We start from the raw sequence: 27868 nt of genomic DNA on the forward strand, positions 1-27868 counted from the left end.
CAAAATGCCTCTCCATCTCAGATTAGCCCCAAACCATGGCACCAATGTTTGCTAGCATACTCTAAAATATGACGTAAACAAATTTGAATAGGCTTGTGGGATATTAACAGATATTTCTAGAAAAACATGAAATAACCCGAAGTGGAAAGCTTTGAGATTAACTTGGTTTGTTAAGTTTTAAATAAGTGAAGGTGACTCAGTCCTACCCTTTTAAGGTTCTAGGAGACCAAGGGATGATGGGAGGGGAGAGGGACTGGAGGGCAAGGGGATATTAGAAGATGTTTTGTGTACATGTACGAGCTCCCCATGATGAATATAGTCATTATGCAGTGCAAGTATGTACTAATAAAAATAAAACATTTAAAAATAAAATAACATTTTTAAAAAGAAACAAGGAGGGCTTGGTTGTTTGGGTCTTAATTTCATGCCTTCGCTGTTTTGTCTCAAGTTACCAAAAATGCCTCACTCTCTGAGGTCCAGGGGAAGTCAGCAGGCAGGGTTTTTTGAAGAAAATTTAGAGAGGGCCCTTGGAAGACTAAAATCTCCCCATTCACAGGAAAGGGGTGGAAGTTGGATCCTCTCTTCACATTCAGTCAGGTAAAAGAATCTTCAAGGGCTCCACTCTCTGAAGAGTCACATGCACTCTATCCATGAGAGACTAAGCCCCTCCCCACTCCCTGGCTCCTGCGGCTTCAGGATCCCTCACTGAGACATCATTTCCCTAGCCTCTGTTCCATCTGTGTCCTGTTCCCCTGGGAGATATCACAGGTCTCTCCAAGAGTCTCAGAGTGAAGCCAGAGAGTTTCCTCCTTGGCTCACCCTAGCCTCAGAACTGATCACCCCTACCCCTACCCCTTAAATTGAGGGTCTAATTTCCCTCAGATTCTTGGAGAAAGAAGAACTAGTTTGGCTTCATGAGAGAAGCTGGAGAGGCCACTTCCATCCCCCAAGCCACACAGAAACAACTCCTGTCTTCAGGAAGTGAACTCATCCCAGAGCCCACGTCACAGGCAACCTCCATGGGAACTGGAGCCCCAAGGCTACAGCAGCAGCAGGCGTCTTCACCAGCAGGGTGCAAGGGTTAGTCAAGTGGTTTAACATGAAAAGTAGGCTCCAATACTCCAGAAGACCTCTTGGTTCAACAGGCTGCCATCAGCTGGAACAACCTCACAGAGCCAATGGAGCATGGGCGACAGCAAAACGGTCGTTTGATGTGGTATAAAATGACCACAGCATAGAGGTCGCCAATGTGATCCACCCCAGCCACCATGGTACCACATGCCCTGGCTCAGCTTCCCCCAGGGCCTCTACTTCCGCTTCTACCGGGACTCCACCACCATCACTAAGCTCCTGGGACTTAGACAACCATCTGAATGGAGGGGAGGATAGTAGTGAGGGTCTCCCTGCAGCCAAAAGCCTGCAGCACTGCCTTCCACCTGACCCCAAGACCAAGGGCTGTGGCACACCCTGCTCTTGCATAGGCCCCAGACCCTGGCCAGTGGCCCCTCTCTTCTGCCACCCAGCCAGCTGCTAAGCCTGAGGGGTGCTGCCGGGTGCAGGCCCAGCTACTTGCTGAGTCACCAGAACCAGGGCTCTGGGCCAGCAACCCTTACCAGTAGTCTCTGAGGAGCTGGAGGCAGAGAACAAGGAGAGTGGGCCTGAACCAGGTGGTCCGTTGCACTATGCATCCCGCCATCCCAGCAGCCCAGGCTGCAGTCCTCAGCTGGTGCACGCAGGCTGAGATCCCCCAGGAAGGGAAGGCCAGACCATCAAAAAGAGCCCTGACGAAACCCCTGCTTCTGCTGCTGTAGCCAAGAAGAGCAGTAGCCCGGAGGACGACACCAACGTCCCGGATGGCAGGCCCTCTTAATAGTCTGGCTCCCTCCCAGGGAGTCTGCCCTGGGCTCCTGGTGGTGGCCTTGAGGGGGTGATTCACTTTGGCATGACTTAGTCCACAAAGGGCACATTAGGAATATAAGAACATAAACACTGACGGTTCGTCTTATACTTTGAGAAAAATATAGGTCCCCTTTCCCAAGATGTGAGGGTAAACTACAAGACCTGTGTCTGTCTAAATCCCTTCTTAGCATCTGTCTTGGTAGTTTCAATGCACACACACACACACACGCTTACACACTTACACATCCCTCTCTGCTTCTGAGATCAGAAGAGAGCTGGTGCGCTCAGGGCAGTGTGGCTGCAGACTGAATCTATTATTTCTGAGGACCAGAGCCACAGCTATTATTCTGAGTTTCCAGGTGAATGAGTTAAATGGCTTTTCCTTTTAATAGAAATGTAAAGATTATCTCCTATGGAAGAATAGGTGACGTTGCTGTGTGATATTACTGTACTCGGTGTCTCACTAAATCATTTCACCTTGCTTACAAGAAAATAGTGCATTCTGTCTCTGAGCTTTTACAGCAGTGGTAAATTAAGCAAGAAGAAATAGCCTTAATTTAAAAATAGAAAGTATATTGGTAAATTGTGAGGGAAAATCTTTAAAGGAAGGTGATGTAGCACTAGGAGGATGTCATTATAAACCTTGGAAATTTGCAAGAAATTAAAAAGTTATCCCTTTTAAAGCCTTTTAAAAGCCGTTTAAAATTTATAGAGTTCTTTAATCATCCTTTCACAATCCCAAAGCAAACTTGAGAGAAAGAATTGCCACACTACTGAAAAGTCTCAAATGCCCATCAACAGAAAAGTGAATGAATAAATTGTGATATGTCCACCTAAAGAAATATCGCACAGCAGCCAAACTAGTTAATGAATGATAGTAACACAATGCAGGAAATCTTATTTATATAATAAGTGAAAAAAGTAAATATCCAAAGTTTATATATAGTTCAATAAAGTTTAAGACAACCAAATAATTTTGGGGAATATAGAAATACAGTGTAACTATAAAAAGAAGGCAAGAGGTGACTCAGTCTATGAAAAGGACCAACAATAGCAAGGGTTAGTCAGGGGATAGTGATTAATAATGTAACATCTCATATACAGTGGTGGTAAGGTAAATCAGTACAGCCCTTTGGAAAAATTTTTGGCAGAGTCTATTAAAGCTAAAGATGTACAAAGTAAGCCCACACCACTACCAGGTATATACTACATATAATCCACCAAAAGTCATGTACAAGAATGTTTGTAGAAGTTCTACTGATTAAAAACCCCAAATTGTTCATTAACAGGAAAATAGGTAATGTATGATACAATCATACAAAAATACAGTCATGCACCTGATACCATTCTAGTCAACAATAGACCACAGAAGATTATTCTAGAGCTGAAAAGTTCTATCACCTGGTGACATAGCAGTCCTACCTTCACCTCACAACCCATCCCTCATTTTTGTATTGATGTTGGTGTAAACCGACTACTGTTCTGCCACTCATAAAAGTTTAGCACATACAAATTATGCACAGTACTTAATACTTGATGAAAATAAATGACTATATGAGTGATTTATGTATTTGATGCATTTTTTATCATTAATGTGTACCCTCCCACTTACACGTTTTTTAAAGTTTATTGTAAAATAGTACACCATGTGATGGCAGCAGCAGCTTGCATTTACTGCATCTCTTAGTTGCCTCAGCCCAGGATGAGTGACCTGTACCACATCAGTTTGTGTAAGTGTCCTCTATGACAGTGATGGGGAACATTTTAGACCTTCCAATGAATCAAACAGCCCACTGTAGCTTGTGCGCCATAGGTTTACCACCACTGCTCTATGATGTTCACAATCACCTGATGTCATATCTCAGAACATCCCTTGTTAAGTGACGTGTGACTATATAATGAGAAAAAAACTTTTTACACACAAAAATATAGCTGAATCTTGCAAACATAATGCTAAACCAAAAAGCCAAAGGCAAATGCATATATAATGTGTAATTCATTTAAAGTTTGGAAACAGGAAAACAATGTGTGCCGGTGGGGGTCAACTGTTAGTGCCCTTGGGGAGGGTATGAGGGTATGACTTGGGGGAAAGCCTGGGCAGGGCCTCTAAGGTTCTGGTTCTGTTTCTTGATTTGGATATTGGTTACATGGATATGTTTACACTGTAAAAATTCCCTTATGATTTGTGCGTGTATCTGTGTCTGTTACACTCCAATTAAAGTTTAAGAGAGAAGCCAGGGGTGGTGGCACATGCCTGTAGTCTCAGCACTTGGGAGTCTGAGGCAGTAAGACTGACCCAAGTCTGGGCTACATAGGAAGCTCAAGGCCAACCTGAACTGTATAGTGAGACTCTCGGCGGGGGCGGGGGGAGCAAGGAGGCAAATACAAGGAAAAAAGCAAAATAGAAGGAAGATGTAAAGAAGTATCCATAAGCATATTTTTCAAAATATATTTCAAAGGAAAAATCACATGACTAGAGAGTAAAATGTTCTTTGCAATATTTTTCATTTTCCATGTTTAGGTCATGTATACAATCATTTTTAATAACAATTTACAATAACATCTATTGAATACAAGCTGGGGGTGTTGTTCAGTGGTAATGTGCTTAGCATGTACAAGGCCCTGGAGTTAATCCCTGACGCACACAAAAAAGTTTATTTTTTTAAACGTCAGACACAAACAACAAAACAAGGAAGAAGTCCAAAATTCTGTCTCTGAGATCTAATCACCATGAGTATTTATCCTCTTTGTCTTTTACGATTTATAAAGTTTCTTTAGAACACGGGATGGGACAGAAGCAAGGAATAACAGAATGTGGTTCAGGATGATGGCTTCTTTGGTGGGAAGAGGTAGAAGAACAGGACATAAAAGAAGAAACCAGGGAGCTTAGCGCTGACATTCTTTGTTTTGGACAGTAGATTCATCATTAAAAACATTTTATTTCTTAATAAGGAAAAGTGGGCCAATCATGGACCAAGGATGAGGATGTATCTTGAAGCTTTATGATTAATCCAATCTTGTGCACCTGTGGTCCAATTAAAACTAAAAGGATTCCCATAATGAATGTTATGCTATAATTGAAAGTCTAGTCCTCTGAAGACCTAAACTGGCTTTTTAAAAAGACACACTGTACACTGACAAGTGAGAGGGGTGACTTCCCTTTTTACTAAAAATGATCACTAACCCTCAGGCAGCTTTTTCAGTGAGTTGTGAACTCCGTCTCCTCGACATAATAAAATTAGACACCACAGTTCAAACATTCAAGCATCAGAAGTTTTCAGGGTAAACTGGTAAGTGTCTCAGGTCCCTTCTACCTCTAGAATTTTATATTTTAGATTCATGATGTGATGTACCCACGCATTATGCTTAAATCTACTCACTCGGTTAATGAGACAAGAATGACTTTTCCACACTCTTTCCTGCTAATGGCACAGGGAGTTTCACCTGGGAACACTCCGCATAGCCCACAGCAAAACGTAACTCATGTTTTTGTGTTTATAACCTTATCACACTCACAGAAAGGAAAGATTTGATGTGGTGAGGAAATTGGGATAAAGTAAGAGCAGGAAGAAAAAATAACGCTGTGAGTAATATTAGAACACTAAAATGCTATGTTTGGTTTCCATCTTAGCTAGAGCTGGGTCACAAATTTGATTTGCAGCTTAATAGTCGAACCAAAGAGGGAAACAGGAGGAAAGAGTTTATAATTCCTATCAAATTGTGCTGGGTTTTTTCCAAAGAAAATTATCATTTTTATGTGCTTAGAGATACACCCCAGTGATGTACTAGAACAAGCTTTACCGGCTTGTCATGAGAGCCAATTGTTCAATATCCAGGATTTTTACAAACTGGTTATTAAACCATTGGTAGCTTGAGATTGACCTTGGTGGGGCAACGGTCCCCTAATGCAACTGCTCTGGGCTGAAAGTTGACCGCTGTGGGGGGATATTGGCAAGCACTGTACACCAGGGTTTTTCTTTGCTTTCACAAAGCCAGTTTGGTAGCCATGCACACAGGGCACTGCATGAGGCCAGGGGGCTGCAGGTTCACAGGGGAAAGGCTCCGTTAAGCCTTCTTGGAGAGCAGAAGACTGTAGGACCTATATACCTGAGGCAGAGTATGACTGGGCAGGGTGTGTCAGTATTCCCCCACCCCACCTAAGGTCCTCTCTTCTCCCCAGTATAACCCTCTGAGATTTCAAGCCTGAGACTACAAAAAAATGTGAGGGGCACATGTATTTCCCCATTCAGAAATGCACCCAGAGAGACTGAGAATCTCAGGTTAAGGATTCTATGCTGTCCTCTAGGGCAGGATTTCCAAGTCTGTGTTTCACAGCATTGCAACAAGTGGCCTACGAAGGGAAAAAAGCGTCCCTGCTAGAGTAAGCAGTTCTCTTTGCTGCAGCCTTCCCGGAGCCTTCAGGAGGTGAATGTGTCCTGGGGCAGAGCGTGCACCAGCTCTCAGACTCATCGTACAGCAGAACAATTTATGGGGATACATCTTAGGACACCAGACTGAAAGTGTCACTGTGGTAGCCAGGGCTCCTTGTGATTCTCAAAGGCAATACCAGGATGTTAAAACACAGAAACATTTCTTCCATGTAGGACTCGAGGCTTGGGTATTTTTCTCTACAAAAAAAAAAAAAAAAAAAAAAACCATAACTTTCATTATTTCTGCTTTTCAAGTGAACCATTTCATTCGCCCTGTGGGTGTCCACACATCCATCAGCAGGGCTATCTTAAGGCACAAAATGACACATCAAGATGAGAAATTTCTGGGGCTGGGGATTTAGCTCAGCGGCAAAAGCGCCTGCCTGGCAAGCGCAAGGTCATGAGTTCGGTTCCCGGTACCGGAGAAAAACCAAAAAAAAAACAAAAAACAAAACAAGATGAGAAATTTCTGAACACGTTCCTGTTTCTCCGGCAACTCAGTCCTGTCACGGAGCACCGGGTGCTGGCAATGTCACAGCTCCAAACCAGCGTATCTTCAACTCACAAGATTTTGGGAGCAGAGGAGGAGCGCTTCTGGTCATGTTTAACCTTGAGCTTTCACCCCCTCAACTCCCATCTGTTTATTCCACTTTCTTGAGAGAGCACTGTGAATGCCGCACGCAGAGGTGACCCCTCCACGTTCCGGGCTATGGCCAGGACCCCTGTCATGCAGGAGCTCAGAATGCAGCATTACTGAGGGTCAGCTTCCTTTCCTACTGCCCTCCCTGTCGTCCTTCTGTCTCCCCATTCGGCATCTTGAGCTGCTCCTCCCCACCCCTGTCCATCCTCTTCCCTCCCTTCCCCGATAGCTTTTTCCAATGACTAACAGGAACCCAGCTCAGCTGGTTTTTATCATGCTCCTGTCCTTGCATTTTTCCAATTCAATTAAGCCATTACCAGGGCTAAATGAGGCATGGACTCTCCAAAAGTCACACCTGTTGTCAGGGAGCTGGAGGGTCAGAGCCTGTGCAGCTGGTCAGCACACACGCCAGGCTAGAGGGAAGCAGCCGAGTGTGACCAGGCAGTTAGTGTCGCTCTGCCCTAATCTTGGTGCTGAAAGAGAGCCCTCATTTTAAAGCAAGATGAGTCCTGCTTTAACACAGAAGAAATGAAGTCTGACATAAAACCGGGGATGGTCATACTGAGGATGGCAGATAAATTATCCCTCATTCTTAGGCAGATGTGCACGAGGTGTGTATAGAAACCCACATAATGAATATGTCTTCAGCAAGAGGTAAAGAAAGCTATAACCAGAGCCATGAACACAGGTTCTGGGATTAACACTTGAACTTTCTCAGCTGTTTTTTCCCTGTTCACCTTCCTCAAACCTACACATTTCAGCTTTCTGCAGCAGAGGCTGCAGACCCTCCTGTTAGCATTCCTGCCCATCGGTGTGACTAGAGAGGGCAAAGATCACAGTACAATAAACCCCGGATGAACCAGTGTGCTCAGCCCACAAAGATAAATGATCTCTATTGGAAATCAAAGTCAGTTTCCCAACCATCCTTCCTCCGGGAAACCTAGAATTTTTATTTCTGCAATCTAGGAATTGAAAAACTGTAGCTTTTGAGTTTGCCATGCCCTTAATTTGCTGAGAGGATTTATGTTCAGAGGTCTGTGCCTCAGTTTTCTCTGCTTGAAATGTGAGTAAAACCTTTCTGCTCCAAAGTTAAATGATTTCCAGAAACATTGATGCCCAGGGATAAGAGTAGGGACAGTTTTTACTTTGGGGAAAATTGAAATGTCAGTGCTGACTGCTAACCTTTCCTTACTATCCTCTGCTAACTTGTCCTTGACTCTGGAACTTGAATGAGTGAGCTGTGTACCTACTTTTGGACACAAGGTCAACAGATATTTTTAGAGTATTTGTCCAGTACTAGGTTCCTTGCTCAGTTGTAGTTGGGGCTGCAGCGGTGCTCATGATGAAGCTCCTATCCACAGGAACCTGGAGTCTCCCAGAACCCGGAATCTCCTAGAATGATGCTTTCCCTGTCTGTTGTGAAATTTCCCAGCCAGCCCCTGATCTGTGCTGTTCACACTTCATTCACTTATTCAACAGATATTTGGGGAGCGCCTGCTAAACTTTGCGCATGGTGCTTGGTTGGGCTAACATAGGAGGAAGGAGACAGGCTTGCCCCCACGAGGCTGCCAGTCCCCACCTTGACTGAGTTTTTCTTCTGGCATCACCAGAAGACATCACTCTTCCTTCTGTACTCCCTGAACACTTAGTTCCCGCCTCTTTGTAGCATTTACATTGCTACAATTATAATGTATTTTCCCATCTCCTTTTAAACCATGAGCACTGTGAAGGCAAGAATTTCAACTTTCTTTCCCTAGTGTCTGTGTTCTGTAGTGTGTAGCACACGGAGAGCTCAGGAAAAATTTTAATGAGTAAACAGTGTATGAATTTATAAATTCATGGATCTGTGGAACCCATAGACCAGTCTACCCTCGTCTTCCACTCTATGCCTTGCATAAGGAACTTAATGATCTATCATGTCAGTACTGAAAGCTACTCATGATGTCAAGGACCTTCTAAACAGAAAGCCACCTGGTCCACGCATCATTTCTTCTTCTAAGATGCATCTGCCATTGAAAGAAAGAACAAATATTAGCATCAGTTTTGTGTGTAATACTTTTGGGCAGGAAGGCAAACATAATTAGATATCGTTTAAATGGAGTAAGCACATAGTAAAGAAAGCAGATGAGTTTGTGACTCAGATACTGTTAGAGGATACTTCAGTAAGAAAAAATACACAGCAGTTGTTTAAACAAGCCAGAAGCATGTTTCTCCTTTATGTAAAAGTTCAGGAACAGTCCAGTAGCAAGGTTCTGCCCCGTGAAATCTTTAGCTCACGGCACCATCCTTCCCTGCGTGTGGCTCATGATTCTAGGTGGTCACATCCACCTCCGTGCAGCAGAGTGAAGGGAGGATGGAAAGCAAACACCAGTTTTCCTACAGAAGACTCCTAGAAACTGTCACAGGACATGTCAGCATGCATCTCATTGGCCAGGACTTAGTCCCATGACCACACATAACCATAGAGGAAGTTGGGGAAAATAGTCTTTATTTTGGACAGCCAACTGTCCAGCTAAAAATTATTTTACTGGGGCATGAGAGAATGCGAACACGTGAGGTCCAGTTAGAAATCTGCTGGCTACACTGACACACGCCTGTATTCCCAGCAGTCTGGGAGGTTAAGGCGGGTGAATGGCAAGTTTGGGCCCAGCCTAGGCATCTTAGTGACTTAGTGAGACACCACCTCAAAATAAAAAAATATGGAAAGAAAGAAAGAAAGAAAGAAAGAAAGAAAGAAAGAAAGAAAGAAAGAAAGAAAGAAAGAAAAAAGACCTGGTAATATAACTCAGTGCAGAGACTCTCAGTTCAATTCCCAGTACTGCAAAAAAAAAGTCTCTACTACAGATACTAAAACTAAAGTGTTCAGCTGCAATTATAGAGGTGAGCTTCAGTGGTTAAACCACTGTGCAAGGGTTGCACTCACTTCTGCACTGGTTTTCAATGTCTAGGGTGTGGGGGGAAAAGCTGGAAAGGAAAGAGCCGTTACAAGGAAGTCTGGAGGAAGAAGGCCCTGGCAACAGGAACAGGAAGAAGGAAAAGCACAGCGCTGGCAGAATCGCAGGACAAAGGGCTCAGATGCTGAAGGAAAAGGAGCTAGAGGATCTTGAATGACTCTCAGCTTTATTTTTTTTTTGTGGGGGGATACTGGAAATTGAACTCAGGACCTTGCGCTTGCCAGACAGGCTCTTGTCCTGCTGAGCTGAATCCCTGGCACGACTCTGAGCTTTGAAAGCAAATTGGACCTTAGTAACTGGACTAAAAAGGGGGTTGTGGAGACTACTTTAGACTGGCAAAGGCAACTGCTCCAAATTGCCCCTTACTCTCTCCCTCTCTTTCTTCTTGTCATGAATTTTCTGTTGAATGGACTGACGGAGTTAATAAACTTCCCCAAGTAGTTAATCTTTCACAAGGAAAATTTAACAGATCTTAGTGACTTATTCTAGCGAGTTATAATGTCCTATCTCCTACCTAATTCAGTACACAGCACTCCTTAAAATAATCCTAAGTTCTTAAGGAATTTTTAAATTAAGTTCATTGGTACAATTTAAATATACATATTGATCACACTCATCATAGGGAATTTGTACCCGTACGTGCTACATCTTGGTGCCTCTTTTTTTCCCATTCCCCTCCCCTCCCTCATTTTTAACTCAAGTACCAGCATTTTTCACTTGGCTAAGCTGAGTTCACTATGTAGAAAGTGGACTTGGTATTACTTTCTTTGCCAAATTGTTTAGAAGTTTAAAATACATTGGTGTTTAAAGAAGCTGGCACAGTGCCTGATCAATAGATGCTAGTTTTTGTCTCTTCCCAAAGTACGTTTTTATGCATCCATTCAACAAACATTTATTCATCATTTACTATTCCAGACACTGTACTAAGTGCTGGAGAGAGGACAGATTTGAATTTAGTCAGAAGAAACAAAGCTATAATTTTGTTTTCCATTTCTGAGTGTAGAACTTACAGTGCTGATTTTATACACCAGAGTTCCTGCCCACTGGAACAGTACATGGACTGGCAGCTTGTAAGGACAGGAACATGTGTTTGTCACCTGTAGGGTGCCAGGCCTCAACACATGTACTTTTTAAACATGTGAATGAGCATATGACCAACATCCAAGCAAAGATGTCAAAAATCTAAAAGTAGGACTAGAGTCTGAAAACTGGCTGGTCATGGATGTTCAAACATTGCCAGGGAAATTCCATGGAAATTGAGTGTCTGCTGGGTACACCTTCTGTGTGAGGCCCATGCCCGCTGCTAGGGGGACTGCTTGAGACCCCTAAGAGGCAAAAGACAGCATATAACAATGGTATGGAGCCTGGGTTCTGGAACCAGACATATATGCACGTGACTATAATAAGGCTTCCAAAAGGAGAGTTCCAAGGTCCAAGATATAAGAGCCCATCTTCTTAGAGATGGCCCTTCCTAGCCTGGCAGTTCAGGCCTAGTCAGCCTCCCAAAGGGATCCTGTAAGTTTCTCACTGAGTGAGTGTGGTTAGGTTCACATAGGCTGAAATTCAGTGTTCTCTACTCCTGCAGACCATGCCCACCCCAGATGGACCTCTTTTCTGCAGTTATACCAAGGCCCCACGACTCACCACATTTATGGACCTCTGAAAGTTGGAAGATTCAATGTTTTCCAGCCCAAGTTTGGGCCAGAGTGGCCAGGGAAAAGGCTAAATATGTGGGAGAGCTAATATATATTTTAAAAGCCTAAGACACTTGAGGAAGGAAGGAAGTTCAGCAAGGCTGGAATGTGATATTCAAGATAAGGCCAGAGAGAGAGTGAAGCTGGAAAGGGTTCTGTCACAGCTTGCATTTTCCATGAGTTTACTAGTTGTGCTAATGGCTCTCGGCACATTATTTTACTAAGATCACAGAAATTAATGGCCTGCCCCAAAATTTCATGTACTATGAGAGTTCATGAGAAGTAGCAGAACTATGATTCAAAGCCAGGTTTAACCCCAGAGCCTCTGCTTCAAATCATTGGTTGTACCAGATGTAAAGATTTGCAATAGTGGATTGCAAAGAAACCAAACTGAAGCAGGGGAGGCTAGTTAGGAGGTAGGTGACAGAAATCCAGGTAAGAAATAATGAGACTTGCAGTGGCCCTGGAGATGGAGAAGAGTAGATGAGTGCCCGAGATATTTAGGAAAAAAGAACCTATAGGACTTTGTGATCGTCTTAGTCACTTTCTCATTGCTAAGACACAATACACAGTTCTCACAACTTAAAGGAGCAGTTTATTTGGGTGGAAGTTTCTGGAGGGTTCAGTCCAAAGTCACTGACTCCAAAGTCAAGAAGTACATGGCCAGGGGGCTGGGGATTTAGCTCAGCGGCACGGCGCCTGCCTGGCAAGCGCGATGTCATGAATTCGATTCCCAGTACCAGAAAAAAACAACAACAACAACAAAAAGAAGTACATGGCCAAAGGGTCTGGCAGAGGAAAGCTGCTCCCATCACGGCATCCAGGAAAAAGAGAGAAAGTAGGAGCTGCAGAGGGAGATCCTGGTACACCGGTCCAAGGCACACCCCCAGCAACCTGCCTCCCGTGCCCAGCACCCACCGACTAACAGCAAATCAGATGTAGCATTCCCATGGCTCAGCCCTCTTCCAAAAGCCCCACCTATGCATGTATGAGGACTTCGGGAAACATCCTGAGTATAAATCATAACACTGATTGAACGTAAAGGGTAATGATGAGGAGAGAGGAAGCCAAGATGACACCTAACTTGGGCTTCTTGTAGATGGTGTGTAATTTTCTGTGATAGAAAACAGTGAAGAAAGAGCAAGTCTGGGAGGGGTGTGAGTTTAGGGCTTGTTCAACCGAAACACCCTGAGACTTTGAGGTGGAGGTAGCTGAATGACAGTTCAGTGCTGGCCCCTTCACCTCAGGAAAGGCTGCACAGTCAGACAGTAGCACTATGTCATTGGTAACCAGCCCATAGGGTGGATAGGATAGGAAGCAGAGTAAAGAAAGCAGAGTTTTTACTAGGGCAGTCATGCTATAGAAGAAGGGTTTTTCATAGACCCAATGGTCAAAGTTTATTAAAAAACATCTGATTCACAATTTATCTCACTACAAGAACTGTTCTTCTAAGAGTGTCACATTATAAATTGGAGTCAGCAATCTGCACAAAAGGGGGGCATCACAAAAAAATTTTAAAATAAGCGGTTTTTTTCTGACTTTTTTGTTCTGTTCCAAGTCTCACTTAAACTTAAATATATTTTGTTCTGTGTTTTATATAGGAATATGTGTGCTGAATAAAACATCATTAATATTATAGTAAAAGGATCATTAATATTATAGTAAAAGGATCTGCTACCAGTAAACCCAATTCTGTGCATTGTTCAGGTAGAAGAATGAGTGGAGAACACCCCAAAGGTCACACCAGTGGAGGCCTTACCTTATCAACGGCCTCTTCAAAACATGGCCTCTCATAACAGAATACAGTCCTTCAATGATGTGGGCAATTGAAGTGTTCTGAATCTCACATGCAGCGCTATGAAACCGTGATGGCAAAGTCGTGGCTTTTCCATCTGCTACCCCTGAGGCCCCCTAAATTGACATTCTGAGGCACATCTGTGGCAATCATCATAATAAGATGGGATGTCGATTTCACTGAGTCCATTTTGCCCTTTTCTTTTAGAAAGCATCACTGACAGCCTCTACAGGATGTGGCCTCTGAAGACCCAACGACCACCCACCCTACCTGTCTGCAATGGAGAAGGCAGAAATGGAAATGCAAACACCAGGGCTTCCATTCTGTTCCTGATCGCTCTGTAGACACGCATCCCCACCGCAGGGCATGAGCTGCACCAGTGGAGAAAGTTCTCGGGGCCCCCAGACCACTATCATCATTATGTCTCTGGCCTGGAGAGAAGGCAGGATCATGGCATCTTGTGGCTGCTGTTTGGTCCTCTTGGCCCTTACCTGGCAGGTCTCTGCCTATGGGCCTGACCAGCGAGCCCAGAAGAAAGGAGACATTATCCTTGGTGGGCTCTTCCCTATTCATTTTGGAGTAGCAGCCAAAGATCAAGGTCTAAAATCAAGGCCAGAGTCTGTGGAATGTGTCAGGTAAGGGGGAGGAGCTGAATCTGACAGTCTTTTCTGGGTAGTTGGAAAAAAGCAGTACCAAACCCAAAATGGCTTTTTAAAACTTAGGTCTCCCTTTTCAAAAATGCTGGTTCCTAATCATGCTAAAGCTTATTGCCAGGCCGGGCATGGCGGTGCACGCCTGTAATCCCAGCACTCGGGAGGCTGAGGCAGGAGAATCGTTAGGAGTTTGAGGCCAGCCCGAGCTACAAAGTGAGCTCAAGGCCAGACTGAACTGCATAACAAGACCCTGTCTCAAAAAGACAAAAATAAAATAAAATAAAATAAAGCTTATTGCCATCTCCTCTTTCTTGCTTAAAACGTTTTTTTTTCCAAAACTAAAATGTCAAAGGTACCCAGTAGAAAAATCCATCTCCCGTTAAAAGCCCAGCCCTTTGGTAGCCAGGTCACCACTTTTCACCCACCTGATGGTAGCACCTGTGATAGTGTGGCTTAACGAAAGACTAAGTACCTAGAAGGAAGTGCACTGTAGCTCTTGCAAACTTTAGCAGTAAATTCCCCCCCAAGACCTTACATGCCTCGGTAGTCAGTAATACCTGAATGTTGGCTGGCTTTCTCTCTCTCTCTGTCTCTCTCTAGCCCATAGCCTTTTGAAGCTGTTCCCATTAAAAAGACCTTTTCATAAAAAGCTGAACCCCTGCCTCCATCACCACCCACCTGACCTTGGCCTCACCCAACCCCCACAAACAGAATACAGTTAATATAGATTGAGCAGTGCAGGCTGCAGAATACGCCTCTCAGTGAACTCTTGCCTCAGCCGCTTGAAGATAGCAAATATGTTCTAATAAATCTTTTCTTCTCTAGCCAAAACAGTCTCATTTCTCTCATCAGTCACGTTCCTCCAAGACATGATTTACAGATCCCTCACTGTTCTGGCTGTCTTCTACCTGATGCTCTCTATCAGACAGGGTTTACTAGAGAAACAGATATGACACAAGATATACAAATGCACAAGAAATTACAAGTTTGGCTTACAATGGTCAGCCACAGAGCTGGATGAGGAAGCTCCCAGAGGGTGTCTGCACGCTGGAGATTGAAGAGTCCAGACCAAGGCCTGGGGCTCACTGCAGTGTCTGTGCAAGTCTGTATCAGGAGGCTGATAGGTGTACAATGGAATGATAAAGAATCTATAGCAAAGCCAGAGAGTCTACACCAGAAGCCTGAAGAGTTCTGGGTGGATGCCGAAGAGTCTACACCATAAGCCAGGAGATGACCAAGCTGAAGGCAAAGACTGGCGTTCCTCTGAAGAAGCAGTAATCAGTCTTTTTTTGTTCTTCTTATTGTATGCAGCCTACCCACCCTGGTCAGGGGGTGCTCTTTTATACCTACACCATCTCCATGCAGTTTTCTTGCACAAGCTCAGGATGAATACAAAGTAAGGACTCTGGCTCTCTGCTGAGTCACATAGTTAACCTTTTAAACTTCAAGCTGACACAATGAACAACATCCTAGAGCAGGAAGGGCATGTCTTTTTTACCTCAGGGTGTAGGACTGCTGTCACTTAGTTAAGCTTTTAGACTCCTCAGGTTAACACAATGTATCAACCATAACATGTTCCCTAATTTAGCATGACCATTTTACAATATGGAATTCAGGGGCAGATCACTCTGTAGGAGGGTGTGACCTCCTCTGAGTAAATGACACTGTATCACTTCCTTAATTGGGACATCAGCAGCCATGACTGCCCTCCAAGGCCTGACCCAGCTTCTCAGAGAAAGTAGCACTTCCTATTTGAGACTAGCAACTTCTAGAACGGATTCAGCACTTCCTTTGATCTTCTGGATACCTGGAAAATGAAATAAAAGCAGGATTATTCAACACTGGATTTCTGTTTATGTTCTAGTGAGAGCCAGTATATTAGATAATGTGTGCACATATTTTTTATGCAAGAAGAAAAACTAAGTGCAGAATTTATGTTGACTGTATCTTTCATATGACCCATGTGGACAAATATTCCATGTCATTACTTTCTGGGCAGAGTGGTGTATATACCATGTATATACAGAGCTAAGATCAAGTAAGACACTTCTTTAAGATAATATGATTTTTAAGTATATTGAAAAAAGATAGCAAAATCAGCTTAGCAATGATTTTATATAGGGAAAACTTTTTAATATATCTTAATAATTTTTCAGGTTAAAACCAAGTAATTAAACAAATAAATGAAGGAAACATAAAGAAAAAAATTAGTGACCAAATTCAGTAGCATAGCTGGATAACAAGTCAATACTCAAAAATCAATAGCATTCCTGTACACAAATAACAAACTCACTGAGAAAGAAATGAGGGAAACCACACCTTTCACAATAGCATCAAAAAAAATGAAATACTTAGAAATCAATCCAATAGAGGAAGTCAAAGACCTTTACTTTGACAACTATAATACCCCGAAAAAGGAGATTGAAGGGGATATCAGAAAATGGAAAGATACCCCTTTTCTTGGGTAGGAAGACTCAATATAGTGAAAATGGCCATACTCCCAAAATCGTTATACAGATTTAATGCAATCCCGATCAAAATATTGATAGCATATCTCACAGAATTAGAGAAAATAATCCTAAAACTCACTTGGAGCCAGAAGAGACCTAGAATAACAAAACAATTCTGGTCAACAAAGGCAAGGCAGGGGGCATCACAATCCCCAATTGAAGTTGTACTACAAAGCTATAAAACAGTATGGTACTGGCAAACAAACAAACAAAAAATAGATGTGAAGATCAATGGAACACGCAGGAACAATTCCAAACATACTCAGCCACCTTATCTTTGCAAAGGGGCCAAACACCTTCCCTGGAGGAAAAATAGCTTCTTTAATAAATGATGCTGGTAAAACTGGCTTTCCACACACTGAAGACTAAAACTAGACCCATGTCTGTCACCATACACTAAACTAAAATCAAAATGGATCAAAGATCTAGACATTAAAACAGAAACACTAAATCTGCTGGAAGATAGAGTATGTAAAATTCCTGAACACTTAGGCATAGGCAAAAACTTTATGAACAAAACCCCAGTCGTATGCGAAATATTACAAATAATCAACAACTGAAATGTCATCATACTAAAAAGCTTTTCCACAGTAAAAGAAACCACCAACAGGGTGAAGAGATAAACCACAGAGCAGGAAAAAGTTTTTGCCAGATTCTCCTTGTCTAACTCCCTAACCCTAACCCTAACCCTTCTTATCTAGAATATATAAAGAACTCAAAATAATCAGACACCCTCAAATTTAAAGACCCAATCCAAAAATGGGCATCCAGGGGCTGGGGATTTAGCTCAGCGGCAAAACGGCCTGCCTGGCAAGCGCAAGGTCGTGAGTTCGGTTCCTGGTACCGGAGAAAAACCAAAAAAACCAAAAAAAAAAAAACAAAAAACAAAAAAACAAAAATGGGCATCTGGAAAAAGTAAACATTTCTTGGATGAAAGAGTAGAAATGGCAAATAAATATATGAAAAAATGTTCAACATCCTTTATCATTTGAGAGATGCAAATTAAAATAACAGAGATTCCATCTCACTCCAGAAAGAGTGGTTATTATCAAAAAATCCATGAAGAACAAACACTGGTGGGGCTGTGGAGAAAAAATGACCCTTCTTCACTGCTGATGGAAATGCCAACTGGTGCAACCACTGTGGAAATCAATGTGGAGAGTCCTCAAAAAATGAAGACTAGCCAGTGATACAGCTCAGTGGTACAGCACCTGCTTGGCAAGTTCAAGGTCATTAGTTCAATTCCTAGGACCACAAAATAAAAGAACACACTAAAAAGCTTGAACTAGAGGTTTCACTTGACCCAGCTATTCCCCTTCTTGGTATCTTCCTGAAATAATCAAAGGCATCATATCACAGCAATATATGCACACCCATGTTGATAGTGCCACAGTTTGTAATAGCTAAATCTTGGAAACAGCCCAAATGCCCATTAACCAATGAATGGATAAAAAAAGATTTTTTTTTTAATACAGTGGAGTACTACTACTCACCCTTAGAGAAAGATAAACATGAGACATTCCTAGGTAAGTGGATTCACGTTGAGACCATACTCTTAAGTGAAATAAACTGGACATGTGTAAATATTGCAGTTTCTCTGGTATGAGAAATCAAAAGTGTAAATAAGGACCAAAATGTATAATAGATATTGTGAAATAGGAAGAAAATGTCCAAATGGGAAGGAGAACTAGGTAGGAGGGAGGGAGAAAGGAAGGAAGGGAAAAAAAAAAAAAAGAGAGAAAAGAAAGGGAAAATGGAAACAGTTTTTGTAAATAGGGAGGGCAAGACGGGTTGAAGGGAGGGGAGGGGAATGGGGATAATGAAGAATCAAGATATATCATGTACAGGTACAAACTCCCTATGATGAATGTGATCTTTATCTATATCTAAAATGTACTAATAAAAGTAATAGCTTTTTTTAAAAAACAAGTAAATGAAGGAAACATAAAGAAGCGAAGAGAAAATGTCATATTTACAGTGAGATGAGGAGCCTGATCAATGCAGTGGAGGATAACAGATCGGATTTCTGACTTCCTGTCACTGAGTTCAAGTCGAGAAACCCACAGTGCGGAGGGAGAGCCGGCCACCCTGCCAGCGGTCTTCCTGTGAACCCGGACACTCTGAGTCAGCACATTTATTTAGCCCTCCCATGGCTCCAAGGGCTGCTGATCGTGTGAGAACTGTATCACTGACTCTATTGGTTTTTGTTAATTTGCTTGATTTCTCCTTAAAATAGTGTTCTTCTTTGAAAAGCAGCGTGTGTTCATTTTTAAATATGATAAGCGCACGGTTTTAATGCTCCTTCCACCCCCAAGAAATAACCACCATGTTAGACACCTTTCATTTGTTTGCTTACAGACATGAGATCACTTGTTTCTCAAAATTTCCTCCTTGACCTCCAGGAATCTCATAATCTAAATTTATGTCTTGTCTGCAGAGCTGAGGTTATTTTTAGGCTCCCACATATTAATATCCTAATCTGGTTATATTTTCCCTGGTCCTTTTTCCTGTTAAATATGTGTGTTACTTTTATTAAAGAAGCTCAGATCAACCACTGCAAATTTTCTACTAGTGGAGGCAGAAATAAATGGTTCAGTGAGTTACTAATATCGAAGAATATTACTGGTTACTAAAGATTGTAAATCACTAACAACAGTCTCTGTCATTACTGCTCCTTAATTCTGAGAGGCACCAAGGTGAGACTTTTACCTACTATCTCGTGTCATCATCCTCATAGCCATCTTAAAGAGGCAAGTGGCACCCCCAATTTACAGAGAGGACTTTGAGTCTCAACAAGCCAGGATAAAACCCAGGGGTAGGAGAGCCATGATTCAAACCCAGCTCTGCCCAGCCCTTACTCCAGGACAGTTCACCAGCAAGCTTCCCATCGTCCTCTGCTTCTCTCTTCCAGGTATAATTTCCGTGGGTTTCGCTGGTTACAAGCCATGATATTTGCCATAGAGGAGATCAACAGCAGCCCGACCCTTCTTCCTAACATGACACTGGGATACAGGATATTCGACACGTGCAACACTGTTTCAAAGGCCTTGGAGGCCACCCTGAGTTTTGTTGCCCAGAACAAAATTGATTCTTTGAACCTGGATGAGTTCTGCAACTGCTCAGAACACATCCCCTCCACTATCGCTGTGGTGGGAGCAACCGGCTCTGGCGTCTCCACCGCGGTGGCCAATCTACTGGGGCTCTTCTACATCCCCCAGGTAGGGCTTTTCTCACGTGGATACTGTGGGCAGGAGTGACAGAGCAGACCTGAGAGGGTGCAGGTCATACCTATGGACATAAAGTTTGCTACTTTCCCCTCTCTGGATTTACACTGGCACCAAAGACCTTCAGTTGAATGGGAGCACTGTGTCATGACCTTTTGGGATTTGTGCCAACTAAACGTACTCTTCCAGAATCCTTCAAATGTACACTGTATGTACACAACCTTGTCTCTTTTCCCCAGGGTTTAGCTATTTATCTTCCTCCTCAGTGCTTTAGCACATGACTTTGCTTTTGCTTTTACTAGAAGGACTAAGACCATCCTATGTAAATCCCAACTTTGAAATGAAAAATATCTGTTTGTAATTGTTTCCTCAAAATCTACTTCTTTACCATCTGGTTAAAAGTTTAGCTCAGAGATAAATAGAGCACAGTTTCTTACAAAACAGGAACTTAATGATTGTCTTGCTCATTCAAGAACTGGCGACAAGTCTAGTGCATTTGACAAATATTTATAGAGCATAAGAACAAGCAATCTCCATAGGGCAAGAGCTGAGCCTGCATGGGGAGGTAGTTTCATTTTCAGATACTAACAGCTCACGAAGCAAGTGCTTTGGTAAACATTTATTCAGTGTTGCATTTTTCCACCCTAAAAATGACAGGAAACTCCAAATGCCATTTTATTACTTGATTTTCCCCTCTTAACATGGTAAAGAAAACCTTTTTTCCATTTAATATCTATAGCTGTGTGACATCACTTTATGGTAGTAAAAACATGGAAACAACCTAAATGTCCATAGATAGGAGAATCAGCTCAATTGTGATTTAACCTTCATATCAATTTTTAAATTGAATTATAAATTACCCTTTGCATTTATTTTTTCAATGTTTAATATGCAACATTTGCATTTTAAGTGCATCTTTAACAAATTCACATTTCTCTGTCGGGAAGACTCTTGGTGAGAGTCATTATCTGTTAGATACATGTGACAACAGAAAAAGCCTTTTCACCATTTACTGAATCTTTACTTCAGGGAATTAAAGGTGTTCCCCATGGGGAAGCTCTGGCTTTGTAACTTTTGTGCCAGACTGATTTGACAAAGCCTACATTAGTGAATGTGTTGGGCATATTTAAATTTAGCATACTGTGCAACATTATTTTAAATACACGGCTAAAATAATCTGGTACCCCTTAATCAACAAGCATAAGAGGTAACTACTATCAAGTACAAAAAAACAGGAAAGGAAGGGTCTTCCTTCTGCAAGGTTTAAATGAAAGATAAGGTAAAGTTGAATTTCAATTATAGAAGTACTGAGAAGACAGTAATGATTATCAAACTTTTATTAGTTTGTCTAGAGGAATGGTTCTCTGCCATGGCTACCAGTTGGAGCCAGTTGAGGAGTTTTTAAGATACTCATGTTGTACTCTGGTTTTGCTTCAGGTTGTATAAATCTTTCACTTTAGTAAGTACTCATGCCTGGGTCCCACTCCTGGAGATCATGGCTTAATTGAGCTGAGACACAGCCTGGCTCTGGAGCTTTACAAGCTCTCCAGCAGATTCTTCTTTGCAGCAGGGCTGGGAAACAATGTTCTGCAGGGAGGGGTCAGTTGCACAGTGGCGTTTCCTATGCCAGTCACGCCACCAAGTGGATGGACAAAGCAGACCAGCTAGAGAAACCATAGTTAGAGCAGTTTTCTAAATCATTCACGAAATTCTTCTCTCTAACAAGAAAAATCTTGTATATTTTTAAGGGTTTTTCAGCGAGGGAGGCAGAAAGTGTTTACCCCACTTTATAGATGACCATTTGAAAACTGGTCAAATATTATAAATATGTTCTTCAAGAGAACATATTCATGAGAAGCATTTGTGCTTTTAATTTGTATCCCTTTAAAACCCTTTTTGGTCAATTTTTCAAACGGATATCAAGGAAGCAAGTAATCATAGATGGACCTCCAGGTAACAGACAAAACCTAAGCTGCGATTCTGCCTACAAAATAGTGGGTTTTGTGTTTGCAAAACTCTGATTCAGAGGCCTGTTATTTGAGTTAACAAGCAGAGATTTCAAAAACCAGTAACATCCAAACAAATTACTTAATCCAACCACCTGCCTCATGAACTTGTGTGGTAGAGCAAGAAGGGCTTACTCTGATAAAAGGAAAAATGTCAGTTTCCTATTATAGCTCCTGAAATCAAAAATCTTGTCAGAAAAATCATGCGTACCCTTTAGCAAATTTGGTTCTGTTCTTTCACAAATCAATCCCTTTTAGGTTTTTAATGTCAACATCATTCATTGAATTCAAAAAAAAGCATACTGGAAATTTTTATGTAAAAGCATTAAACATAGAAAACTAATTTTTTACCTGGCAAGAATTATTAAAAGTGTATCCCCACAAATCTCTTCAACATGTGTTAAGTTTTAAAACTCTCTAGAAAACTAAAGAATAAGAGGTAGGAAACAGTACTTTGTTTCCTAGAGGAAATTTCAGAAAGAGTGAAGATGTTCTTCAGAATAGATGGTCTAATAACTTGAGCTCCCTAACCGGTGAGCCGTGGTGAGCATAGCACCACCCATGCGCCCACCAACACCAAGGGTTACTAATCCTCTCAAGCTCTGAGATGTCCAAGCGGGCATGAAGCAGTCAGAGCACATTCACCAGGGATAACCAGTATCCTCCATTTATCCCGTCCTCTATACCATGATAAGGAAAAGCATCGGGGAGCCCTGCACTTACTAGTGGGATGTGGTCACTTTAGGCAGTGCTGCCTTAACATCGAAGGCGCAGCTTTCTCTCCTTGGTGGTACACACCCATGTGCAGAGGTAGAACTGCCTGTGCCTTACACAGTGGGAAAATATCAGTGCAGCTTCTTCAGGGGTTCTTTTAAGCCTCTGTAAGGTTCGGGAGAGCTGTTTGTCAAGTGGACTTGGCCATCACAACAAAGAAAAAATACTCAGAATGGTGGATGAACCACAAAGGAGTCAGGGGAGGAGAGAATTTTTTCTAACAATACTGAATGATGTTCATTGCTGTTGTGGTACAGGGGAATTGAGCCTAATGAGCCTAAAGAGGTTAATGGAGATAAACAGTTTTCAGAAATTACTGTAATTAAGATTGCTTTTACCTGAAGTATGGGGAGGGGGTATATTTGGAGGATGAGGGGCAACTGGAGGACGATGGGAAGAGAAAAACTGGGCAGACCAGGAAAAGGAAATCCTTGGAGCTTTCCTGAAGAGCCTTAAGTTTATAACCCATAGGAAACCTGATCAGAGGAGGTTCATGAGCAAAGTGCTCATCACAGTAAGGGGAAGCTGTGATGTTCAGATCAGAACACGAGCCCAGCAGGCAGGTGTGTACATGGATATGTTACAACCAGTGAGGCGACGCAGAGAAGGTTAGAAGACACATGAGAGAGTGCCTAAAGAGTACCCCAGAAAAGGTAAGTACGTCCCACTATTGCTGGGCCAGCTGCACAGCCAGACCCATTTTTGAAGGTAGCATCATGAAGAGTCACCCATTGGGAGCTAGGAGCGCCTCCGTAAACTGGCAGGTGTTTGGTTTCCATCTGGGATGGAACAGATTCTGGTTTTCCTCATCCTTTTATTCTGCCCACAGTGAACAGCACATCTGAGAAATGAGATTAAATTATGCTCAAAAAACGACCTCTACAAAAGCCTTGAGATTCAGCCGGGACCTCCCTCCCTCATTCATTCATTTTGTGTTCTTGGTTTTTTTCCAGGTCAGCTACGCTTCCTCCAGCAGACTCCTCAGCAACAAGAATCAGTTCAAGTCCTTCCTCCGTACCATCCCCAATGATGAGCACCAGGCCACAGCCATGGCAGACATTATCGAGTATTTCCGCTGGAACTGGGTAGGTACCATTGCAGCTGATGATGACTACGGCCGGCCGGGCATTGAGAAGTTCCGAGAGGAAGCTGAGGAGAGGGACATCTGCATTGACTTCAGCGAGCTCATCTCCCAGTACTCTGATGAGGAAGAGATCCAGCATGTGGTGGAGGTGATCCAGAATTCCACAGCCAAGGTCATCGTCGTTTTCTCCAGCGGCCCCGACCTAGAACCCCTCATCAAGGAGATCGTCCAGCGCAACATCACAGGCAGGATCTGGCTGGCCAGCGAGGCATGGGCCAGCTCCTCCCTGATTGCCATGCCTGAGTACTTCCACGTGGTGGGAGGCACCATTGGGTTTGCTCTCAAGGCTGGTCAGATCCCAGGGTTCCGGGAATTTCTGCAGAAAGTCCATCCCAGGAAGTCTGCCCACAATGGTTTTGCCAAGGAGTTTTGGGAAGAAACATTTAACTGCCACCTCCAAGAAGGTGCTAAAGGACCTTTACCCATGGACACCTTCCTGAGAGGTCATGAAGAAGGTGGCATCAAATTAAGCAACAGCTCCACTGCCTTCCGACCCCTCTGTACAGGGGAGGAGAACATCAGCAGTGTTGAGACCCCTTACATGGATTACACACATCTACGGATATCCTACAACGTGTACTTAGCGGTCTACTCCATTGCCCACGCCCTGCAGGACATATATACCTGCTTACCTGGGAGAGGGCTCTTCACCAATGGCTCCTGTGCAGACATCAAGAAGGTGGAGGCGTGGCAGGTGAGTGCAACCTAGATAGTAGCTCACCACATAATGAGCCAAAGTGGACTGATGCAGGCAAGACATAGTAGTTACTTCAGAAAGGCAGTATCTAAATGAGGCCACTAAATGTAATTGTGCACTCAAGGGATCTTTTCAAATGTCTAAGCAACTGACTTCTGCAAAATTGATAGTGATTACTTTAACTAACTGTTTAATGCCACAGCTCAATTGTTCATTAATCCAGTGGCCCTAACGTATGGCCCTTAAACATTTTCAAATCTGGGACACATTCAATGCGAGATGGTGCGTTTTTTTAATGCCTTGATTAAAGATAGCGTTCCCTTGTGAGTAACCAGTATTTGTCAAATGCTTAGTGCATGCAGTATATTAAGGGGTATAAAACTCCTGCTATGTGTTCACATACTACTTCTGCCTTTGTATTTCTCACAGCTGTGCTAAACCACCCACCCAGCGAACTAAACACAACCTAAGCACACAAGCATATCGTGATGCAGAAAGGAAACGCTTCTATAAGAATTCAATATTGAACATTTCAAGAGATGCACTGAAGCTGGGTGTGGTGGTGCATGCCTATAATCCCACTATTCGGGAGACTGAGGCAAGAGGATAACCACAAGTTTAAGGCCAGAATGGACTACATAGTGAGTTCAAGGTTGGCCTTGGCCTGAGTTATATAATGAGACCCTGTCTCAAAAAGAAAGAAATCACTGATAGAATCAGAACTTAAGTAAAGGGTCTATGCTCATTTTATAGTTTCTAGTTTTCAATTACACATAGGAGGGATACCGTCATGGTTTTCATTTGGTAAAACTTCTGAAGAAAACAGTCTTTGACTTGTACCCTTTATAGCTGTTCCTGTCTTGCATATGGTCCTAGTTTTGCCAATCAAACTATGGTTTACACTCTTTGTATGTTTTTCTCAATTCCAGATTAACCTATCAGAAAGACAATACAATAGGGTGGTAGTTCCTTGAATTTGAGTCAAGTGATCTAGCCCCCAGCTTCCTCTGTAGCACCCCATTCTGACCCTTGCGACCTTGGGTCACCACTCTAAATCGATTTCTTCCTCTCTAAAAGGACCTAATGATACCTGGCCTACTGTTCACCCTAGGTGTTTGGAAAATGACATGAGATGACATATATGAAAGCAATTTGTAAACTTTTGAGCTCTAAACAGATGTGTGATTATTACAATATTTTAGTATGTTCCTAATAAATTAATCAGCTAAGCAAAAACAATGCAGGATTTCAAAACAAGATGATAGGAATTAACAATGCTTGTTATATTACATATTATTATCTTCAGCGAAGTTACTCAGATTACCAGATGTAAGAATGCAAGATTGATCAAACAATTAAAGACAGTAACAATTAATAAAAAACATTAGAAACGATACAGAGCTTCAGATCAGAAATGCAGTCTTTCTTATAAGGGAAAGTCTCACCCAAGTTGCCCAAAGTTTCCAACTTCTGCAGGATACTCAAAGCTTACTTCTTCACACTGAATCCCTATCCTGGGAGACAGAGGAGCTCAAACGAAGGTCAAAGACTACAAAAGACTTTAGGAGCAGTGATGCTATGGTGTAGGATTTTAAGTAGAAGGAATAAAAAAGGACAATTTGGGGGTGGTAAATACTATTGTACTTCCTCTCTTCACATCTATGTCCAAGCTCTTGAAAAGCCTACAAGAGCAGGGTGGGGCTGAAGGCAAAAGAGGCTTCTGGTGGGAACTTGGCTCCTCAATAACTTCTCCCAGACAAGAGATAAGACTCAGACTATCAAGCAGATATTGGATCTCCTAGGGTGGGGAGCGCAGGAGGAGGCTATAGTAAAGATTGGGACTTTTAGCTGTAACAAGAAAACAGACCAAATTGAACAAACAAACAAAAAAGTGGAAATGTAGTAGCTCCTGTTGTCAAAAGTCTCAGAAGTATTTCAGGGACCTCTAGATACCTTCATCTCCTTCTCTCTCTTCCTTATTGCCCAGGATTAGTTCTTTTCAGCCTTTGCCAGGATGTCCTTACTTCCCAGGACCTCCAGTAAAAGACCCAGACATCATGTGGATTGACCAGTCTGGGCCACAAATCCAATCCTGATGCTAGGAGTGCTTTCATACCACAGAAAGAGAGGGTGGAGTTCATCTCCAAAGTGAAATTAGGAGACTGCTCTCACAAGGAAGAAGAAATAGGAACAAAGCAACCAAAAATTAAAATGTCCACTACACAGACTTTTGCCCAGGTAAAACATATGTCCTGGCACAATTCGTTTAGAGAGGACATAAAAATAGGAAACTGGGATTAGAGCTCTAGGGAGGGCTAACAACTAATTATCAGCTACAATTACAGTGAGAAAGTTCCCATGTTGTTGAGAAATTTTTTTTTGTACCGGGAATCAAACTCAGGACCTTGTGTTTGCCAGGCAGGTGCTTGTGCCGCTGAGCTATATCCCCAGCTGTTGAGAATTTTTATCAAGCATTTATCAATGCTTTTTCTGTACCTGCTGACACTATCATATGATTACTCTTTTGTAGTTCATTAATATAGTCAAATCTTGCATTCCTGAGATTAAACCCTAGTTGGTCACAATGTATTCTCCTTTTTGTACATGGCTGGGTTTGATTTAATAAAATCTCCTGTGGCAACCTTTCTTCCATGTTCATGAAGAATATTAATGTATATTTTTAATTTCTTGCAATAGCTTTGTGTGGTGTTGGTATAGGAATAATGCTAGCCTCAGAATGAATTGAGCAGCATTACCTCCTTTTCAATGTTCTGGAAAATTTGGATAGAATCAGTACTCTTTTTCCTTAAGTGTTTGGTAGAATACATCAGTGAAGCTGGTGATTTTCTTTGTGGGAAAATTTTGAACTACAAATGTAATTTCTTGAAGAGGTATTATGCCACTCTAGTTATCTATGAGTCAGCTTTGATAGCTTATGTATTTCAAAGACTTTGTCCATATAATATGGATTGTCAAATGTGCTGGCATTGATTTGTTTATAATTATTTTAATGTTCTCATACTATTCTTAGAATGTCTAGAGATCCCATAATGATATCACCTCTCTCCTTCCTCACACTGAAAATAGGTATTCTTTTTTCTTCATTAGTCTGACTAAAGATTCATCAGTTTTACTGATCTGCCCATAGAACTAGCTTTGAGTTTTAGTGATTCTTCTATTATTTTTCTGTTTCCTACTTCATTGTTTTCTATTCTAATCTGTACTATTCATTTTCTCTTGGTTTATTTGAATATAATTTGCCCTGATTTTTCTAGTTTGTGAACTAGGAAACTGAGGTCATTGATTTAAGGCCTTTCTTCACACAGACAGTTATGGCTATAAACTTCTCTCTAAATATTGTCTGAGAAAATTTTGATATGCAGTGTTTTCATTTTAATTCAGTTCAAAATACCTCCTGGATTTCCTTTTCATTTCTTCTTTGGCCCTT

At 42.2% G+C, this 27868-nt stretch overlaps 1 protein-coding gene across 2 annotated transcripts in view; it reads left to right on the top strand.

Annotated features, from left to right (window-relative positions):
* The window catches only part of Casr (calcium-sensing receptor), an 87410-nt gene that overhangs the window by 36973 nt on the left and 22569 nt on the right, over nucleotides 1-27868 (top strand). For both annotated transcript variants that reach the window (XM_013515042.1, XM_005386506.2), the window contains exons 2-4: nucleotides 13620-14047; nucleotides 19487-19793; nucleotides 23533-24417. In XM_013515042.1, the coding sequence (XP_013370496.1) occupies nucleotides 13779-14047; nucleotides 19487-19793; nucleotides 23533-24417 (1461 nt within the window). In that variant the 5' untranslated portion in view covers nucleotides 13620-13778. The remainder of the gene's footprint in view (nucleotides 1-13619; nucleotides 14048-19486; nucleotides 19794-23532; nucleotides 24418-27868) is intronic.

The sequence above is a fragment of the Chinchilla lanigera genome, unplaced genomic scaffold (genome assembly GCF_000276665.1).
Source record: "Chinchilla lanigera isolate Chin_1 unplaced genomic scaffold, ChiLan1.0 scaffold00026, whole genome shotgun sequence".
Taxonomy (NCBI): Eukaryota; Metazoa; Chordata; class Mammalia; order Rodentia; family Chinchillidae; genus Chinchilla; species Chinchilla lanigera.